Here is an 18645-nt window from a genome sequence, read left to right on the forward strand (position 1 = left end):
TTTGGAAGGTTCAGCGCAAATACTACACCGAGAAGTTCGAGTTCTTTTATTCTGTAATTTTCTTCTGCTTAATCAAGCAATCTTGACGCGTAGGCTATTATTGTCCACCCATTGCATGTTTGTTGTTCGAGGACTGCGCATAGTATTCCTCTGGGTGCATCTGTTTTGACTCCAGCTTTCCGTGTTGTGTTGTAGTGCGTGTTTTTTGTTATTTTTAGTATGCTTTCTTCATTTTTGTCGAAAATTTTTTGGTGGTCAGCTAACCATGTGTATTTTTTTTATATTTTCTGAGTAAGTCCCTAAAGTGCTTGTATAATGTTGCTAGACTTGGTATAAATTTGTGAGGTAATTGCCGCTGCCGAGAAATGACTTCAGTTGTTTGTGTGTTTTTGGTGGCTTGACATTTACCCGATCTTGGGTTTTGGATACCCTTGGCTCAATGCTTTTACTATTTATATCATAACTGAGCCACAAAATTTTTGTTTTTGCGAAGTGACAATTATCAATGTTTTTTTGATAGATTTTCTTTATTTAAGAACGAATTTGTATAATTTTTCTTCACCCACTCCTGTGACTATTATTTTATCGTCTAGGAAGCTAATATTTTTGCAAGATTTGTCTATGGTCTGTCTATTGAAAATCTGCGGCCATGTCTTTGAGCCCGTAAAATCCTGTGTTGAATCTATTTGCTCCAGCGGCTCCTCCACCTATTATGCTGAAATTGCATTGTTTGGCGGTATCCTTGTCTAGATAAAGTTGGCTAAACACATAGCGTAATTCGATCGTTAAAATCAGTACTTCACCTTCGTGGGACGCTATTTTGCCTTTGGTATTTGTTTTTAAAGACGGAATTAAATGTTTAAAGATAGAATTAATTGTCCATTGCGAGTTTGATTCTTTTATCTCATCTTACTGGAATGCAAAATGTAAAATGTAAAGTTCGTTGCTACGTTTTTCTATTTTTTTGGAGGTTTTTTAGTTTGTTCTATATTTCAAATTTTACATGGTGTTTTGACCGTCCTAGCTTTGTTGTTGGGTTTTTGTATTTTACCTCTTTTTTCATGCGGGACGTTGAGCTTCAATTTACTGAGAAATTTTTTTGCCTCAATTTGTTTGTCGAGTCCTGTTGTTTGTGAGGGATGCCCCGGGTTTTGACGAGGTACCCTCCTACGGTGGCCCGAATTTCCTTGGGTATTACAATGATGTCTTCTCTACCTGTTTTCTATCCATTGCATTCCATGTCACAGTATTGTGTCCCTTGATTGTTCTTGCCCAGAGTCTGCGTACATTTAGTGTAGTTCGGCACCTTTTGAAATCAATTTTTATGATTTGAATCAATTGCTCTATGTTTTGCTCTGCAGTTTCATTAACTGATCATTGTTTTTGTTGTCTGTTCAAATTGGACCTGTGCACCTTTACCTAATGGATGGCGTTATTATAACGACAACATGTTTGCCCTTTTCCTTGCTCTTCGACTTTTCGTTATTATCTCACTGTAGTCCACAAGTAGCTTCTTATGCACAGTTTTCTACTCACTGCTTGTTTGAGGGCCCTCTCTGGTAATGATGTGATATTCAAGAGTTGTTTTTTGTATCACTTGGTTCCTCATTTCTGTCGTAACGATATCTCCGAGCAATTTGATTTCGAGATGTCCTTGATAGCAGAGTTCTGCGAGTTATCTGAGCACGGAATGGAACTGCTTCATTGTTTCCCTTTTATTTTGGTTTCGTGTAAGAAAGATGTACCTGGCGAAGAAACGTTTTGTGGTCGGATGAATATTAGGTCGAGCTCTTCCTAGATTTTTATTGCAGGCTTGGCTCTAAGTTTGTGTGGGGAACTTCTTTGCATGCATTTTTCGTCCTTCAATTCCTAAACTTAGATTAATGACTTGGCTTTCCGTCTGCCATATCCCATGGTTTATCGCCGCCTAGAGCGCCTCTACTATCAATGTTATTATGTTCCTTCTTCTTTTTGGCTACCACCTGGTTATGTTTAGTCAATCTGTCTCTTTGCATGGGTTGTGTTGGATTGTGGACTGGTTCATCCATTACGGGTTCTGCGGGATATATAACTGTTGCCGATATCTTGCTAAGGAAGTCAGTAAGTTCGAAGTTTGTCTTCGAGACGAGTGCCATTTTGGGTTGAATTCTACACTTCTACCATGAGATACGTGGGTTACTGCTTGGTTTGTTCAAAAACGTTCGAGAGCTAAGACTGTACATCTTTTCGAATCTGACTGTGCCTTGTTGCACGCTAATTTTATCGCCTATCTAGAATTTCTCAGATGTACACTAGAATTCAGTGAATTTTTTCCAATTCTTGCGTAAGGCAGAGCTGCACATAGCCAGTTCGCTGACCATAATCAACTAGATAAACAACATAAAAATATTTGACGGTATACTGCATCTGCTAAGGATTACTTTACTGCACTTTATGATAACAGTGTTTTGCAATGATCCCACAAAGTTATTGACCATCTTACAACAACAAAGCACCAAGCCCGGGATAAATCACAGTTTGGGTATCTCGTAATTACGTTATTAAAACACATATTCAGTTTTTATTTAACAATTTCAAACAAGAGAACGTTTTCCCAACGACTCTAAAGGATGCACACATCACACCAATTCAGAAAATGGAGCTATTTCTGTTTCGACTAATTACCGTCTACTATCCGTAACAGCAACGTTTGCAAAAATTTTCGAAATACTTTTTACTAAATCAGTTAGTAGACTATCATAAGAAATTTTTTTTTGAGCAGAAAGCAGTTCGGTTTCCAATCTGAACAATGGTCAAGTGATGCTGTGTTTTGTTTTGTTGAAGATTTACTAGGAAATATGGAGGATAAAAACGAAACAGGTGCAAATCTCTGAGATCTTGCAACAGGTTTCGTTTCATTATCACATGAATTTTTTTAAAACAGATGAAATTTTCAATCCTTCTGAATCCACTTTTTTCCGTACAAAAACTTCTTTAACAAATCAAACACAAGGCGTAAATTTAAACACTGTTTCATTAGAGAAAAAAGCTGTTAAACATGGTTTGCCTTATGGAACAGCGCTAGGACGTTTCTGCTGTTCTACTTCAACGATTTTTCTGAAAATTTTATGATGAAAATTACTTTCTTAAGTTTGCGGACAACACTATTGTTTTTATTTGCAAATCTGATAAGAATGAAAATATTCCTTTAGAAATTGAAAAGTATGAGAAGAAACAGACGAACACCTTGCTGAGAATCAACTCTTGAAGAAGCAGATTTACTTTTTTAAAAAATCATACTATTGCGTATCCAGAGTTTTTTGTTGGTGATGTTTATAAACCAGATTATGCCCGTTGTTATCTAGAAGTACCAATTGATTCAAACTTAACCTTTGAGAACCACCTCAACTCAGTTTTGATTAAAATGACCAATGCTATTCGCTCTTTGCATATTGTAAGAAACTAAATTCCATTCCCAGAATTGAAGTTCTGAAATCAATTATGCACTCTTTTATTAGTGGAAAATTATTGCAAACTCGTAGGGCAAACAGAACCTAAACCGCATAATTAAACAAATAAATTTGGAAATAAAATTTTGTCATTTCCTACTGATTTTCTCATTAAAGATCGTATAATTCAAGCTAAATTGTTCATCTCAGAAGTTAGCTTATTGAAACTTCAAACAAACCGATATCTGGAAAAAAACTAGAGAACAAGAAAAGCGTTCTAAAATGGAACAAATTGCCCTCTTCAGTAAAATTTGAAAACAGTAAAATTTGGTTGAAAAATGTTTTAACCGAAGTTTTTTTTTGATGAGTACAAAAAATACCAGTTAACAGACCAAAAGGAGCGTTCAAATTCTTTTTTTATTTATGAGAAGGAATAGCCACAATTTCAAAATTATTATAATAAGAAAAACAAAACTGGTACTGTGATTAATTTTCTTAATACTTTATCGCAGGCGGATATTTATAGGCTTTATATTCAAGTGTTTTAGGCAGAATAATTTACAAACTTACTTAAAAATAATTGGGTGTTATTGACAAAACCGTAGGCTGAAGGACATAGATATAGAAAAAAGGATTACTGAGCATATTTTGGTTTTATTAAATATATTGTATTTTTTACTTTATTCTGTTCTGAGATCTTTCTAAAAAATTATAATTGTCAAGTGAAGCATGTTTTTTGAGAATCGATATGTACGGCTTAATCTTGGCTGAATTTGCGCGTCTTGCTGCAATGAAGACTCTTATCTGCTAAAGCTACACTATGGTACCAAAAAGCTACGTACAGCATGATTTCTGCTTTCAAAGAATGATTAGTGCTTCATAAGCATGATTTGCGCTAAGGCGTGAGAAAAAGTGTGAAATTTAGAAAATTTATGAGAAATTTCATTCTCACTTTCTCCGCTTAAACAAAAAAGATGGTTAAACCGCTTTGTTCTTGTACCGTTTGCCAAGTTGTTACGCTACGAGATGTCGAATTTTCGTGGTGTAAAATACAAAAGCAACTCAACTTTAAATCAAGATCCAATGAACATAATGCATACAAACGTTACATGAAAAACAACAGTTTCGATGCCCAAAAATCGAGCGGAAGACCCCCCAAATTGTCAAAAAAAATCAGAAAAGAAGTTAATTGTCGATGTATTGAAAGATCCCAAAAGCTCACTGGAGCGCATTCGAGTGGCTCATAACGCCTTCTTTTGCTACGAGACAATTTGCAGAGGTACAGCTAGACAAATGCTCAAAAAGATGTTTTTTCAAGAAATGCATTCGAGTGGCTCATAACGCTTTCTTTTCCTACGAGACAATTTGCAGAAGTACAGCTACACAAATGCTCAAAAAGATGTTTTTTCAAGAAATGCTGCAAAAAAAGAAATGCTGGCAGAATGTTGTTTTTACTGATGAAACAAGGGTGCTCATTTCGAGCGACGGAATTGTTAGAGTTTTTCGAAGAAATGGAACAAGATTTCTTACAAAAACACAAAATACTTGAGTTCGGACAAACGATCACTTATGTTTTGGGGCACAAAACGATCAGATGGACGCAATTAGTTTATTAAGTGTCCAAACAAGCTTAACAATGTCGGTTATTTGGAAATTTCGAAAATTTAAGAAGAGAAAATGCATTTCCTGGACCTTATTTTCCAGCAAGATAATGATCCTGTGCATAAATCGAAGATTATCGGCAATTTCTTCCAAGAAAACGAGTGGGAGGTACTGGAATGGCCAGCATACAGTCCAGATCTGAATCCTATTGAAAATTTATGGGCGATTTTGAAGCAGCGATTACGAAAACAGACAGTTTTTGGGAAAATTTAGAAGAAAAAGTGTATGAAATTTGGAATGAAATTGACGCAAACGTCGTGAGAAACCTGTATGAAAACCATACAAACCGTCTACTAGACGTTAAAAAAAGCTAAAGGTGTAATGACGCGCTATTAGAAAACAAATTGGAACTCAAAATGTTATTTTATTTGTTGTTTGTTTTGCTTGTTAAAAAATCTTAAGGTGTACGTAGCTTTTTGGTACCCTACTGTATATTTTTCATTCGGAATATTGTTTGTGAATTAACTTCAGAGTTTATATTGTTTAATATGTTGAGTTTTCATCAAAACACAACTTTAATGTGGTATTCAACTCTGCGAGCAAGATTATGTGAAAACTTAATCTGAATGTCTTAAATGCAATCTTTTGATATTCTGTAAAAATTTTTAAAAGCATGCATCCGTCAACCATTTGGACAGCAAGCGGTAGTTGAAATTATTATATAGTGGCTAATAAACCCGTTTTTGTATCTGGAGGAGAGTCTTCATGTAAATTAAAGTATAAACAGATCTTATTTTGTCAAGTTATGATAATTTGTTTGGGATATGACGGGTTGAAATACTACTTGCAAACGCGCATTATATCGATCCGCCTTGTTAAGTGTTTGACATGATCCCTCCCACTAAAATGACAATGACGTCGGAACAATGACATCGCAAAGTCAAAATTCCTGTTCAGATCTTTACTGTTTGTCGATATTTTTATATTCGCTTTCATTGAGAACCGCTATAATAGAGCTTAAAGAACATTTAAAGATATATTTACATTACAAATTTTTATGCCTTTAATATTTAGCTGGCGACTCAACAACTGAGAGAAAATTATAGAACTATTGTTTAGGTTTGAGTTTGTTCAACAATGCTGTTACTGATAGCTGTCAATATCCATACTCTCCATTTCATAAATCTTGCTAATATTTGCAAGGATTTAATATCTATTTTTATATCTAATTCTTCCTTTCTTCTTTTTGAGTGGTTATAACCAGTACTGGTAGCAATGTTACCATGTATAGTAAATGTACAGCATACTTACTTGGTAATACACGTTTGGGCTTTTGGTATTAAATCATAATAAGGCAAATGGGCAATTTTGATTGGCTAAAAGTGGGGGAAAAGCCGTGGCCGCGATTGTACCTGAAACTCCATTTTTTCCTTGCAGGGGAGGAATAATATTTTTATACTTGTCATCGTTTCTTCCATTATTTTGCGTTCTCGCAGTAATCGAATGAACCCTTTTTCCTGCTCTTTATTGTAAAGGACTAATAGTTAGCTGATTTTATACACGTAAGACAGTTTGCTCCAAATCAAATTAAAGCGATGTTACGCAATTATCGTACCTTATCACGCGATATTCTGTACCCCACCATACGCATGTGAAGATAGCTAGGTAATTCTTCTGCTGTAAAAGCGGGCGGTGTACTTTAAAAATAAGTTAAATATTCACTAGTTTATCTCAGGAAAAACACTGTTTACAAAAAGAAAATTGTTTAACCATTACTTGAGGTAAATAGTACATTTTCTTTTCCTTCTTTTCTTTTTTCGCTTGTTTACTTCTTCGCCAGTTGTGAGTTTTTGTTTGTGTATATATGTTTACAAACATTCCCTTTCCGTGTTACACCGTTTAGTTCACACGGTGCTAACTAATCATTGTAATTTTGGGAAGCGTTGCTAAGAGTTTCGCCTATTTATGGGGGGGGGGGGGGGGGGGGTGCTTTTAAGAAAGTGAAAAGGATCACAAGTACTGAAAGAATGGAGTAAAACCTTGATATACAAAATCAGATTAGAGCTATCTATCTATCTTTCATTTTGTAGTACTTTTAATTCCTTTTGTTTATACAAACTAGTTCAAACACTGATCAATTCGTTCACTCATTTTCACCCAATTTTCCTTCACTGCTCCCCCTTTTCCGCTTTTCCTTCAATTCTGGGACACTTTTTGTTTAATTCCGGGTTTCGAATTTATGGCGTACCCTGTCTTGGTTGGTACCTTTCTCAATTGGAGGCGGTTATGAACAGACTTTCAATCGGGTTGTTGAACAACTTTGAGGCTTTGAGGGCTGCTCAGGTATCATTCAAATCTGAAATTGGAACAAATTTAGACCGGGCGGACAAGCTTGCTGCTTTATAAATTTGGGCAGACGCTTTTATTACCTACTTTCTCCTGTCAAAAGATCCCTTTAAATTGGCAAAACACAGTAGCACCCAGACGAAAATAGTTAACTAAAATATGGATTTGTTAACTAAGCCCGATTAAATTTTATTTGAAAACTATCTATCGACGCGAAAGCTCAGCCCTCAAATTCTTGTAGCTAACTCATTTAGCATAAAAACATGGTAGTTTAAAGAACGCGCTTTACGGTCAGAGAAAACTGAAATTTTATTACCGAAACAGAAGTTAGCTTGAAAAGTAATCACGCCAAACTTGTGAACAATTATTATATACTACACTAGTTGCCATTACTAAACGCAAAATTTTATTCAGTGATTTAAAATACTTGCTTGCATTTGATCAGAATTGAACCAGATTGATTGTTTATCACGTCACTTTTTGATAGCCTAATCAGGTCAGGGTTCCGATACTAATTTTTTTATTTGCCACTTGAAAAACTAAACTTTACAAAGCAATTTTCATGTGTCCGATTTCCAATAACCCGGTTGATAGCTTAGTTATATGAAGGAAACAAAAAAATCAAAAAATAATTTGAAAAACAAGAATGAAACATGGAACTTTTCACAAAAATCTGCCTCAGAGCAATAAAAAAATGAAATTTCTCTTGTGTGGTTTAAGATTGGTTTAAAAATAGTGAGTACAAATTGGCATTTCTGCCAGCTTTTGCTTTTTTTTTTAAAAAGTATCTTATTTGTAATATTTTTTGGTGTTTTTTTTCTTAATTTAATTTCAAAATTAGTAAACTATTTCTTCAAATTTTCAAATAGGCTAAAAATGACATTTAATAATTGCTAAACTCCTTTGACATGTGAGTAAAGATTAACGAAGCATCATTACGATTAGGCTGATATTCAAAATATTAGTCAATTTTGTGATTTTTTTTGTTGTGCCACTCCCTCAGAGGTCACATATTATTTGCAGTTCCTATGGAAATATGCTATTTTAACCATTTGACGTACTATGAGGGGACTCGGTTTGTGTGGCTATCTTTTATTGTGAGTGTATAATTTACTTAGCGTCGAATGGAAACAATTCTAAATTTTTGTTGCAAAAATTGTTGCAGTTTGTACATTAATGTTTGATGATAGTTAAATTTGATGAGCAGTTTAAATTTGAATTTCATACAAATTGAAAATTTAATAGTCCAGTTTTTAACCTTGAAGACTCTTTAAATGAAACAAAGACAACTTTTGTTATTTAAGAGCACAAGAGTTGCTCATATATTATTTGTATTTTTGTCAATTTTTCTCGGTTTTGCAATATACAATATTACTGATATAGTTTTTGATTTTCTTGGAGTTTGCTGGTTGCAAATTTTGTTACAATTTCAGAACAAATTAAATATTGATCGATTTTCCCCAAGCATATTGTTTTTTCATTACAGGTCCTTTCACAATTTTTTTACATCAAACTTTTTAGGAATCACAAGTTTTGTTTTTCTACTCGTACTGATTTTTTTTGGAATAAATGTGGATCAGAGTAATTTCTATGTAGATATCCCAAAGAACTAACTCTCTAACGCTCATTATTTTTTTATAATATTTTTCACTGCTATTTCGTAATCTGCTCAATTGCAGGTCAGTTATGAGCAATTTTATCATGTTTTTAAAGAAAAAAACTCAATAAGATTGTTTATCACTTGAAATTTTTTTGTTTGATCGACTCATTCATATGTCGAATCAAAATCATCGGTTTTATACCACTCTGAGGAAAGTCAGCTGAACTTAAATTACAAATGAGTTTTAGTTCCTTCTGATCGGAAATTTTTGAGGAGATTTTGTATTAAAAAAAAAACTAATGAGATATTTGGAGGAAAACACATTCAATGAAACGTTTTTGGATCTATTTTTTGGAAGGGCTCTAAACCATTTTATTTCAATATTCTGTGAGGATACGGTTCATTATTTATATAGCAACGATTTAACAATGGATTAGCAATAGTTGTTGATAATTAGCTTTTGTTTGCTTTTGTTTTTTTTGTTCGAACAGTACTTTCATTTAAATGGTTGTTTTTGTTGACAATTTTTTATTGTGGTAGGTTTAAAAATAGTGAGTACAAATTGGCAGTTCTGCCAGTTTTTGCTTTTGTCAAAAAAAAGTATCTCATTTGTAATATTTTTGGGTGTTTTTTTTCTTAATTTAATTTCAAAATTAGTAGACTGTTTCTTCAATTTTTAAAATAGGCTAAAAACGACATTTAATAATTGCTAAACTCCTTTGGCACGTGAGTAAAGATTAACGAAGCATCATTACTATTAGGCTGAGACTCAAAATATTAGTCAATTTTGTGATTTTTTTGTTGTGCCACCACCTCAGTGGTCACATATTATTTGCAGTTCCTATGGAAATATGCTATTTTAACCATTTGAAGTACTATGAGGTGACTCGGTTTGTGTGGCTATCTTTTATTGTGAGTGTATAATTTACTTAGCGTCGATTGGAAACATTTCTAAATTTTTGTTGCCAAAAATTAATGCAGTTTGTACATAAATGTTTGATGATAGTTAAATTTGATGAGCAGTTTAAATTTGAGTTTCGTACAAATTGAAATTTTAATAGTCCAAATTTCAACCTTGAAGACTCTTTAAATGAAACAAAGACAACTTTTGTTATTTAAGAGCACAAGAGTTGCTCATATATTATTTGTATTTTTGTCAATTTTTCTCGGTTTTGCAATATACAATATTACTGATATAGTTTTTTGATTTTCTTGGAGTTTGCTGGTTGCAAATTTTGTTACAATTTCTGAACAAATTAAATATTGATCGATTTTCCCCAAGCATATTGTTTTTTCATTACAGGTCCTTTCACAATTTTTTTATATCAAACTTTTTAGGAATCACAAGTTTTGTTTTTCTACTCGTACTGATTTTTTTTGGAATAAATGTGGATCAGAGTAATTTCTATGTAGATATCCCAAAGAACTAACTCTCTAACGCTCATTATTTTTTATAATATTTTTCACAGCTATTTCGTAATCTGCTCAATTGCAGGTCAGTTATGAGCATTTTTATCATGTTTTTAAAAAAAACTCAATAAGATTGTTTATCACTTGAAATTTTTTTGTTTGATCGACTCATTCATTTGTCGATGCAAAATCATCGGTTTTATACCACTTTGAGGAAAATCAGTTATACCAATTTGAGGAAAATCAGTTGAAAAATCACAAATGAGTTTTAGTTCCTTCTGATCGGAAATTTTTGAGGAGATTTTGTATTCAAAAAATCTTTTCAGGAATCAATTTCCCCCGAAACTAATGAGATATTTGGAAGAAAATACATTCAGTGAATCGTTTTTGAATCTATTTTTCGGAAGGGCTCCAAACCATTTTATTTCAATATTCTGTGAGGATACGGTTCATTATTTATATAGCAACGATTTAACAATGGATTAGCAATAGTTGTTGATAATTAGCTTTTGTTTGCTTTTGTTTTTTTTTGTTCGAACAGTACTTTCATTTAAATGGTTGTTTTTGTTGACAATTTTTTATTGTGGTAGGTTGTATTCTAGTCAATATGCATCATAATAGTTGATATGGTTTGAGGAAAAGCTCAGCATTATATTTATTTGTCAAATAGTAAAGCGGATTCGCTTAAAAATCACCTGAACATGATCATGGAAAACAAATAAATAAAATAAACGCGAAGGGGGAATGTTGCGTTAAATTACACGCATATAAACACAAATAAATTGAAAATAAAAAATATATATCATTTAAAAGCAAACGAGCTTTTGTCGTCCACGCGCACTTACTCACATTGATACGCACGGTAAGTGTAAAAAATGTGAAACTAAAAAAAATTCACACAGGTCAAATGCTCTTCAATCATTAAGCTTTGCTTCTTTTTAATGTTATAGTAAGAATTGTAGTGATATTATTCCTCCCTTTCATAAGGGTGAGTTTTAAACTAAAATGTGTTCATCTTTAGTTTCACCACTTTTCAACATGGTTTAGTCGCGCCGTTCGCCATCCATGCTTTTATTTAATGGTGTGGTTTGTAAAATACATAACCGCCGCCGCGACTACAAAATTGAACGAAACTGTATTAGTTTTTTGGTACTCTGCTTTCAAACTTCGCGAAATAAAACCAGGCCACTCTCGCTCTGTTGATATTCTTTATTTTGCTGCTATTGTTTTTCCTTCTATTAACCCCCCCCCCCCTTACAATGCTTATGCTGCATTTTATCCGGTCATATCCAGAGGAATAGCGCGGGAGAAATTGAAAGACAAAAGCTTAGAATTGCAAAAAATGAATTGCAGATATTAGGAATAATTAAACGAAGAGTGCAAAAAGTACTATTGTTGTTACTTTGGAATAAAATGAATCACTTATCAATCGTGAATTGTCCCTTTTCCATTGTAACATTTTTCCCAACTTTTCCGTTTTTCAAACTCAATCTTTGTTTATTATTTATTGCCGTGCATTTATATTGCAATTATGGACAATTTATGATTAGTTTTTGATTATCAAAAGTGGTAATTGTGTTAAAATATTCATTTTAACCGGAAAAGTTTTTGACCAAAAGTTTATTTTTTGACTTTATTTCCCCGTTTTATTTTGACATGGTTGTTGATTTTCCAGGTTATTTGTTTGTTTTCAGTACAAAGTAAATAAGCGTATTGGTGTTTGATTCATTATGCTTTTGAAGTAACTTCTGCGTAAGTTGTTTTCAGTGCAATTGTCCTAGCATTAAGCAGACAGATGGCCTAAGCCCTTTGAATTGACTTAAAATAGAATAAAGTTGCTTTCTCAATCGTAGTTGACCACTCAAATCGATACCAGTCAATGTAATAAAAGTTTTAAAAGCTGCTGGAACTTTTGGTTGTTTTCAACAAAAGCCTGAAATAATGTTAGTAACCTTGAACGCCGGCCAAGTTGTTGCTTAATTTGTTATATTGACCGCAAAAAAATAAAAACTGTTGTTGATGCCTCTAATTGATGATGTTTCAGGTATTGAATCCTTCGAAAACTGGAACTGTAAATATGGCTACTTTACCGGGCTATACTGTAAGTGGTCATACAATATTACCCAGATTCAATCAATCTTGGTTTAAAGTTACGATTAAATTATCTCCACAACCAGAGTTCTGATCTTATTTTTATCTTCATTTGTTCAACTAATACTTATTCACTACCAGCTGACAATTTTAACTATTTCTTAGACCTCCTATTAATATTATTATATAGTGGCAAGTTTTGTAGGACTGTGTTATGTTATATTGGGGAGGAAATTTTGGCCATGATTCGTTTACTAACTGATACAGAAACCCAGAGAGCACAGAAAATTATCCAAAGTTATTACAAGTTATTACAGAAGTTAGTAATGTTCAATCAATTCGATAAGAGAAGAAACGAATATATCTTAACTCCTTAATGACAGTTTTTTTTAATCTTAGACGGGCAAAAATGCGAACAGCTTCATTATGGTAAACAGTGAAAGCGAATGTTATTATTGTTGGTTCTGCAGAAGAAGCCAGTTATGAGTTCGACGCCACCCCCCCCCCCCCCCCTCCCCCGGTGGACTGTTCTCAATTGCGGGAGCTCATTTGTCCAATTATGTGATGCACATGTTTCCTTCCTCACTTCCTACATACAAGATGAGGAAAAGTGAAACTATTCCATAGTCTTTCCTTATTTCCCCCAATTCACTCTCTTATTCATTGTTGCTGCTCTTTCTTTCCTTCGTTCTATATCAGCGCGAGAGCATTTTTCTCACCCCTTCCCCCCACCCCTCGCTCGAAACGAACCCGCCCCCGCCCTTGCATAACCCATTAACATTATCTATCACCACAAATATTACTCCACAACAAAACACACAACCATGCCCACCAATATGTTATTACCATTACCGCAACATCATTACTGCGACCCTATAAGGAGAGAGATCCTGGTTATAATAAACAAACTAGATAACTAACCAGCAAAAATTATTACTAGTATCACTTTTGGCCTGTGATCTTATATTATGTTGGTAGATAGTGCAAAAATATGCAGCCAATTGCATAACTAGCTAGTAAACTAGCTAACTAGTAATAACTAGTAATAAGGGTAACAACAACATAGCCACAAGGTTGCTCCATCCGGGATTATTATTACCACGTGATGGTTGGGCCCGCATTTGTTGGGTCAGTTTATAAATGTCATTAAATTGTACAAATTAGATCCTCCGTTATAGTATTCAGGCCCCTCCCCCCGCCTTCCCCCTTTCCCCCTGCTGCCCAAATTTTCCCATATTGTATTCATTCAGTTTTGTTTATCCTTCTTGTTCTATCATCTTTTCATACTTTCTCAACGGCCTCGTTTTTTGAGTTATTTTGACCACTTTTTCCCTACTTGTTATTTTCCAATTAGCGTCGATAAATTTTCCCAATTCTTAAATTTTCATTCAAACACAACAAAAGAATCTATCAATGATGAATTCATTCAGCCACAATTGACGTTCAAAATTTACCCATGAAGTCTAAATTAAAAATATTGAGATCTTTTTTCCGCGGCACTTTCTCAAAACGGGAATTCAATTTATTTTTGTTTTCTCAGGAATCAAATTCGAAATATGCAAATGAAGCGTACTTATTTCATTCTGTCATTTTTACCATCCCTTATCCTAGACAAAGCCCTACAGTAACAAATTAACTCGCATTAGTCAACTGCTCACCAACTTTACATAGTTATCCCAAGTCAATGTTTTCCCATTAACAGACAAAAAACAGACGCCAGTTACATTTTAATGTACAAAAAATGCAAAATATCGCCAAAGAACTCAAATTAAAATCAGATGACTATCATCGAGACAATAAAATAATCCTAAACGTCGGAGGAATCCGACACGAAACCTTCAAAACCACCCTTAAAAAGATCCCCGCAACCCGGCTCTCAAAACTAACAGAAGAAGCCAAGAATTACGACCCGGCGGCCGGCGAGTTTTTCTTCGACCGGCACCCAGGTGTTTTTGCCCAGATTCTGAACTACTACAGAACTGGGAAGTTGCATTACCCGAATGACGTCTGTGGTCCCCTGTTCGAGACAGAGTTGCAGTACTGGAATCTGGATTCCAACCAGGTAATGTTGTCATTTTTGCTTACCATTTCATTTTTGTTGGGCTGTGAACTTTCGTTGGGTTTATGGAAAGCATTTTTTTATCTAAGTTAAAAAAAATGAATTACTTAAGAATGAGAGACTAACAAAATGATTTAAAAGATATTGATCGTCTCAGCTAAACTTAGCTTGATTCATCTCAATATGTTTGTTACTTTAAATAAACTGCGCCTGACATTATATCATAAGTTAACAATTACAATTTCTCTAAATTTAAGTTTCGAAATGAATTTCTAACAATTGAAGGTTTTCGTTTTTCATTTTGATCCTGCCGAGCTTACTTAAAAGAAAAGTTGTTCAGAACGAAACTCAACGCATAATTTATTGATGCCAATTTTGAGCGATAAGCGATATGTATTTGGTAATCTTCCCGGCTGAATTTGTACCAAAACTGCAACACATTCCTCTGCAAAACATTTAAAAGACAAATGAAAACAATTTAGTTTTTCGAACTTGTTTAAACCAATCAGCATTGTGAGATCTAAAATAGGATTTACAAGTTGTCGAACCATGTCCGTTTGTGCCCCCCAAAACGCTATGTACCCCCCAGTTACAGAGCACGTGCCATTACATAGTAAAGCAACTATGAAACAAAATAGCACGTGTGCTTACTGTGTACAAACAAAATGCTCCCTCTAAGCTGGGGGTGGCACAAACGGAGAAGATTCTACAATTTAATCGTTAAAAATTAAAGCTATGAACAGTTGATGCCAGCTTGATATTCTTTGTTTTTTGTCATCATTTCTGCATATCTGCTTTTAGATTGCTACATCAATCAGTAATGATGAACACACAGCTCAGCGATGACAGCATTTTATTTCATAAAAAACAAAAGATTTGTTCTGGAAGTTAAGAACTACTCCATAAAGAATAAAAATCACGTCTTTTAATTCAAAAATGACTGATTGTTGAACGATGAAAAATTTGATTTTCTAAAGCAAAATTTTCCATCTTTTTAACTTATTAATAAACTTAACTTAATTTTTTTATTAAATTAACTTAACTTTCTTAACTTTTTAATCAGAAATTTAGTAAACAATCAAACTCTCGGAAACATCAGTATTTGTTAACTGTCTAAGAAACAGGTTTCTTTATTTTTGTCTTCAATTTGAGTCTTTCTCCAACTTTGTTAGAAAGAACAGTCAATTGTTTTAAAAATGCACTCAATTTATAGACTTGTACTCAATTTATGGTGGTGAGTTCTTAGCATTATTGCTTCATTGAATACTTCAGCTTTTTGTATACAAAAATCTGAATACCTGCTTGGCTCTTTATGTAGTAGGAACGTCACGTTTGAATGAGTTTTTTGTCCATACTTATTAGCGTCATCTGACTTTTTTTCCAATCGCGTTTTCTGCTATCTTTGAAGCTGTTCAGAAAAACAACAGCTGTTCAACAACAGGAACCAGAAAATTATGCAAAATAGAGAGTCAATTTTGATCTATTTTTTTCAATTTACTGATTAAATCAATCGATCTTCAAAAAAATTACAATAGTCCGTTTTGTCATTAATTCACTAGATTTTATCATGACATTATGCGTCAATCCCATGATTTGAGAAAGTTTTGTGCATTGCTTTTTATCTCTTTGGTTAAGTTGAAAAATGGGGAAAAATTTGTTGACTTATCTTATGATAAATTAAACGGGTACGTTCTGAGTTAAGTTGTTTTTAAAAGGTTGTCAAAATTAGAAATCTTCACTTTTGAAAAAATGAGGAGTAAATCTGGACATTTCATATATTTTTTTTATTATTTCTCATTTAGGGCTAACTATCATTAATTTTGTTTTGAGCTCATTGTTTATTAGATATGCCTCGCTAGTCGCTTTTATATTTGCAAGGAACGACTCGAGCAATATGTTTCCTCAAGTCAAACCAGTCAATTACTGATTTTTAGTCGGCAAAATTTATTTCGAACAGAAAATTTTTCTTTGGCACGTCATTCTCATGATAATAGCAACAAAATTACTGAAAACTTGTCAACAAAACTTGATGTTTTTGTAAAGCAATGACCGCGATTTCTATTTTAACAAACATTTTGGGTGATATCCATAGTAAATTGAAAGAGAGCAAATCTTGTTCTTAGACATTTATTTTGGAAATTTGCTTTGAGCAAGTAGTTTTGAGGAGTAAAGCTTTTGTGCATTAGAGGCTTTGCTAGATTATAAGATGCCATCTATCTATCATTTGTCGTAAACATCATCAGTTTTTAATTATGTTCATGTCCATTAAGTTCATGTACTGTTCAAAATTATGTTACAGGATTTATATGTGTTTATCCATTGGTTTAATTTGATTTTTGGGACTTTTTTGGTTGTTTTGTTGTTTACAGTTTTATATTTTTCAATTTGAAGTGCATTATAGTTTATCATAATATGGTAATTTACAAAATTTAGTTTCTGAACTATGTCTTAGATCATTATTAACAAAATCGAGATTTCTAGCTGTAGGCTAATTAAATGCGAAAACTCAGGTGGAAAGTAGTGAGGAGTGACATAAAGCGTGGAAAAATGTGACGAGATATTGTAGCATTTTCCCACGATTGACCCAATCGACAGAAAAAGGCTAAATGTACGTTTTGCGGCGTAATGAAATATGTTGAATTGTTTTTTGCGAAAAATGAATGACTATTTCTAGATTTTTAGGTTCAAGATTGCTGTGGAAATTTGAAACCTTCGCACATAAATTTGATATATGAATTGCGTACGGAGAATTAATCGTATGAATTAATGAACTCATGCTTACTCAAGACTTTCAGGTCAATTATGGGTTGAAAATTTTTTATGAAATCGATTAGTTTGAAGCACTGTTCTTATTTGAGATAAATTATGTCCACGTGTTCTTAAAGCTCCGTTCAGACTAGGAGAAAACTTGATTTCTTCTCTTACTAACCACTTTTATCCGTTTTTGAAAGCGCATATGGTAGCGGTTTTCAATCCCCCCATTTGAATGTGATAAAAAAGTGTTTTTAACCTCAATGTGTGACCCTTGTCTCTTCTAATTGAGTGTCGAAAAATATGGAAGCTTGTTTTGCTTTAATTGTGTGCTTAAAAATACATAACACCTGATGATAATATTATAATTGAAATTATCTATATGATAAAATTCATGTTCAAATTTTCGGCCCACCCATATTGGGGTGTAATTTCACGGCTTGAAAAGATTTATTCCACTTTTGTTGTTCAAGTTAATCATGATTGTTTGTGTAAACAATAGGTAATAATTCAACCGTGTTTCAATTTTCAGCTAACTGTCAAAATTTTACATTTTCATAGCTTTTATTATTTTCAAAGTAATAAGCGGTGACCGATAGCAGAACATTTTGATATTCAATTTAACACCAAGGCATTCGATTGTAAAAAATTCAGAGGTTGTCAAGACAGCCCGTAAGGATCGAGTGAAAGAAAAATTCATATTAATATCTCCTTTTTATCTCTTTATGGCTTTTAGCACAAGTTTTTCCCAAAATGGGGGGTGGTCGCTCAAAAGGCGAGGCAAAATCAATCGATAGAGCCCCTATCTGCTAATCTTCTGTTAATGCGACAAAAAGGTTTCAAAAATCATAGTGCTTGCTTCGTTTATGAATTTCTATATGAAGCGTTTTAAATTAAAACACGCGTTTATTTCTCAAATCTGTCAGAAGTGAATCAAGCTGCACAAATTCAGAACCGGGAGACATTATTTATATAGAATGACTTGTTATTAGTCTAAACATTTAATTTGTTTCTAAATAAACTCTCAAATCTTTCTCCATAGAATAGACGTTTGGTTTTACGCGCTTCAAAATGCCACTAAATTATGGGGCGGAGGGAAAGAAATGGTTTATATATAGGCAATAAATGCCTTCTTGAACACAGGGGACGGGGACGGGGTGGTGGGGGGGGGGGGGGGGGGGTTGTGGTTGCATTTTAAAGGAAAGGATTATTTTTCAAGCAAAGATTTTTGTAAATTCAACTGTTTCTGCTAAGATGTCAGGCATTGTCAAAAATTCTTCTTTCTCTTTTGTTGTGTCCATTTTGAGTTCCAATTTTGTGATATTTAAATCTCTCTTTTCTTGTATTCATTACAAAAA

The 18645-nt window shown here is 33.6% G+C and overlaps 1 protein-coding gene across 3 annotated transcripts in view; it reads left to right on the forward strand.

The window, feature by feature from the left end:
• Nucleotides 1–6472: 6472 nt before the first annotated feature.
• LOC142343195 (uncharacterized) overlaps nucleotides 6473–18645 on the forward strand; it is a 66740-nt gene continuing 54567 nt past the window's right edge. Inside the window, exons 1-2 of one of the 3 annotated variants that reach the window (XM_075394926.1) lie at nucleotides 6473–6811; nucleotides 12431–14539. In XM_075394926.1, coding sequence (XP_075251041.1) covers nucleotides 14219–14539 — 321 coding nt within the window. In that variant the 5' untranslated portion in view covers nucleotides 6473–6811; nucleotides 12431–14218. Of the gene's footprint in view, nucleotides 6812–11161; nucleotides 11249–12430; nucleotides 14540–18645 lie in introns of those variants that run through there. The other 2 variants (XM_075394945.1, XM_075394935.1) reach the window with 2 other exon arrangements.

The sequence above is a fragment of the Convolutriloba macropyga genome, chromosome 1, assembly GCF_964194025.1.
Source record: "Convolutriloba macropyga chromosome 1, txConMacr16.3, whole genome shotgun sequence".
Lineage (NCBI taxonomy): Eukaryota > Metazoa > Xenacoelomorpha > Acoela > Convolutidae > Convolutriloba > Convolutriloba macropyga.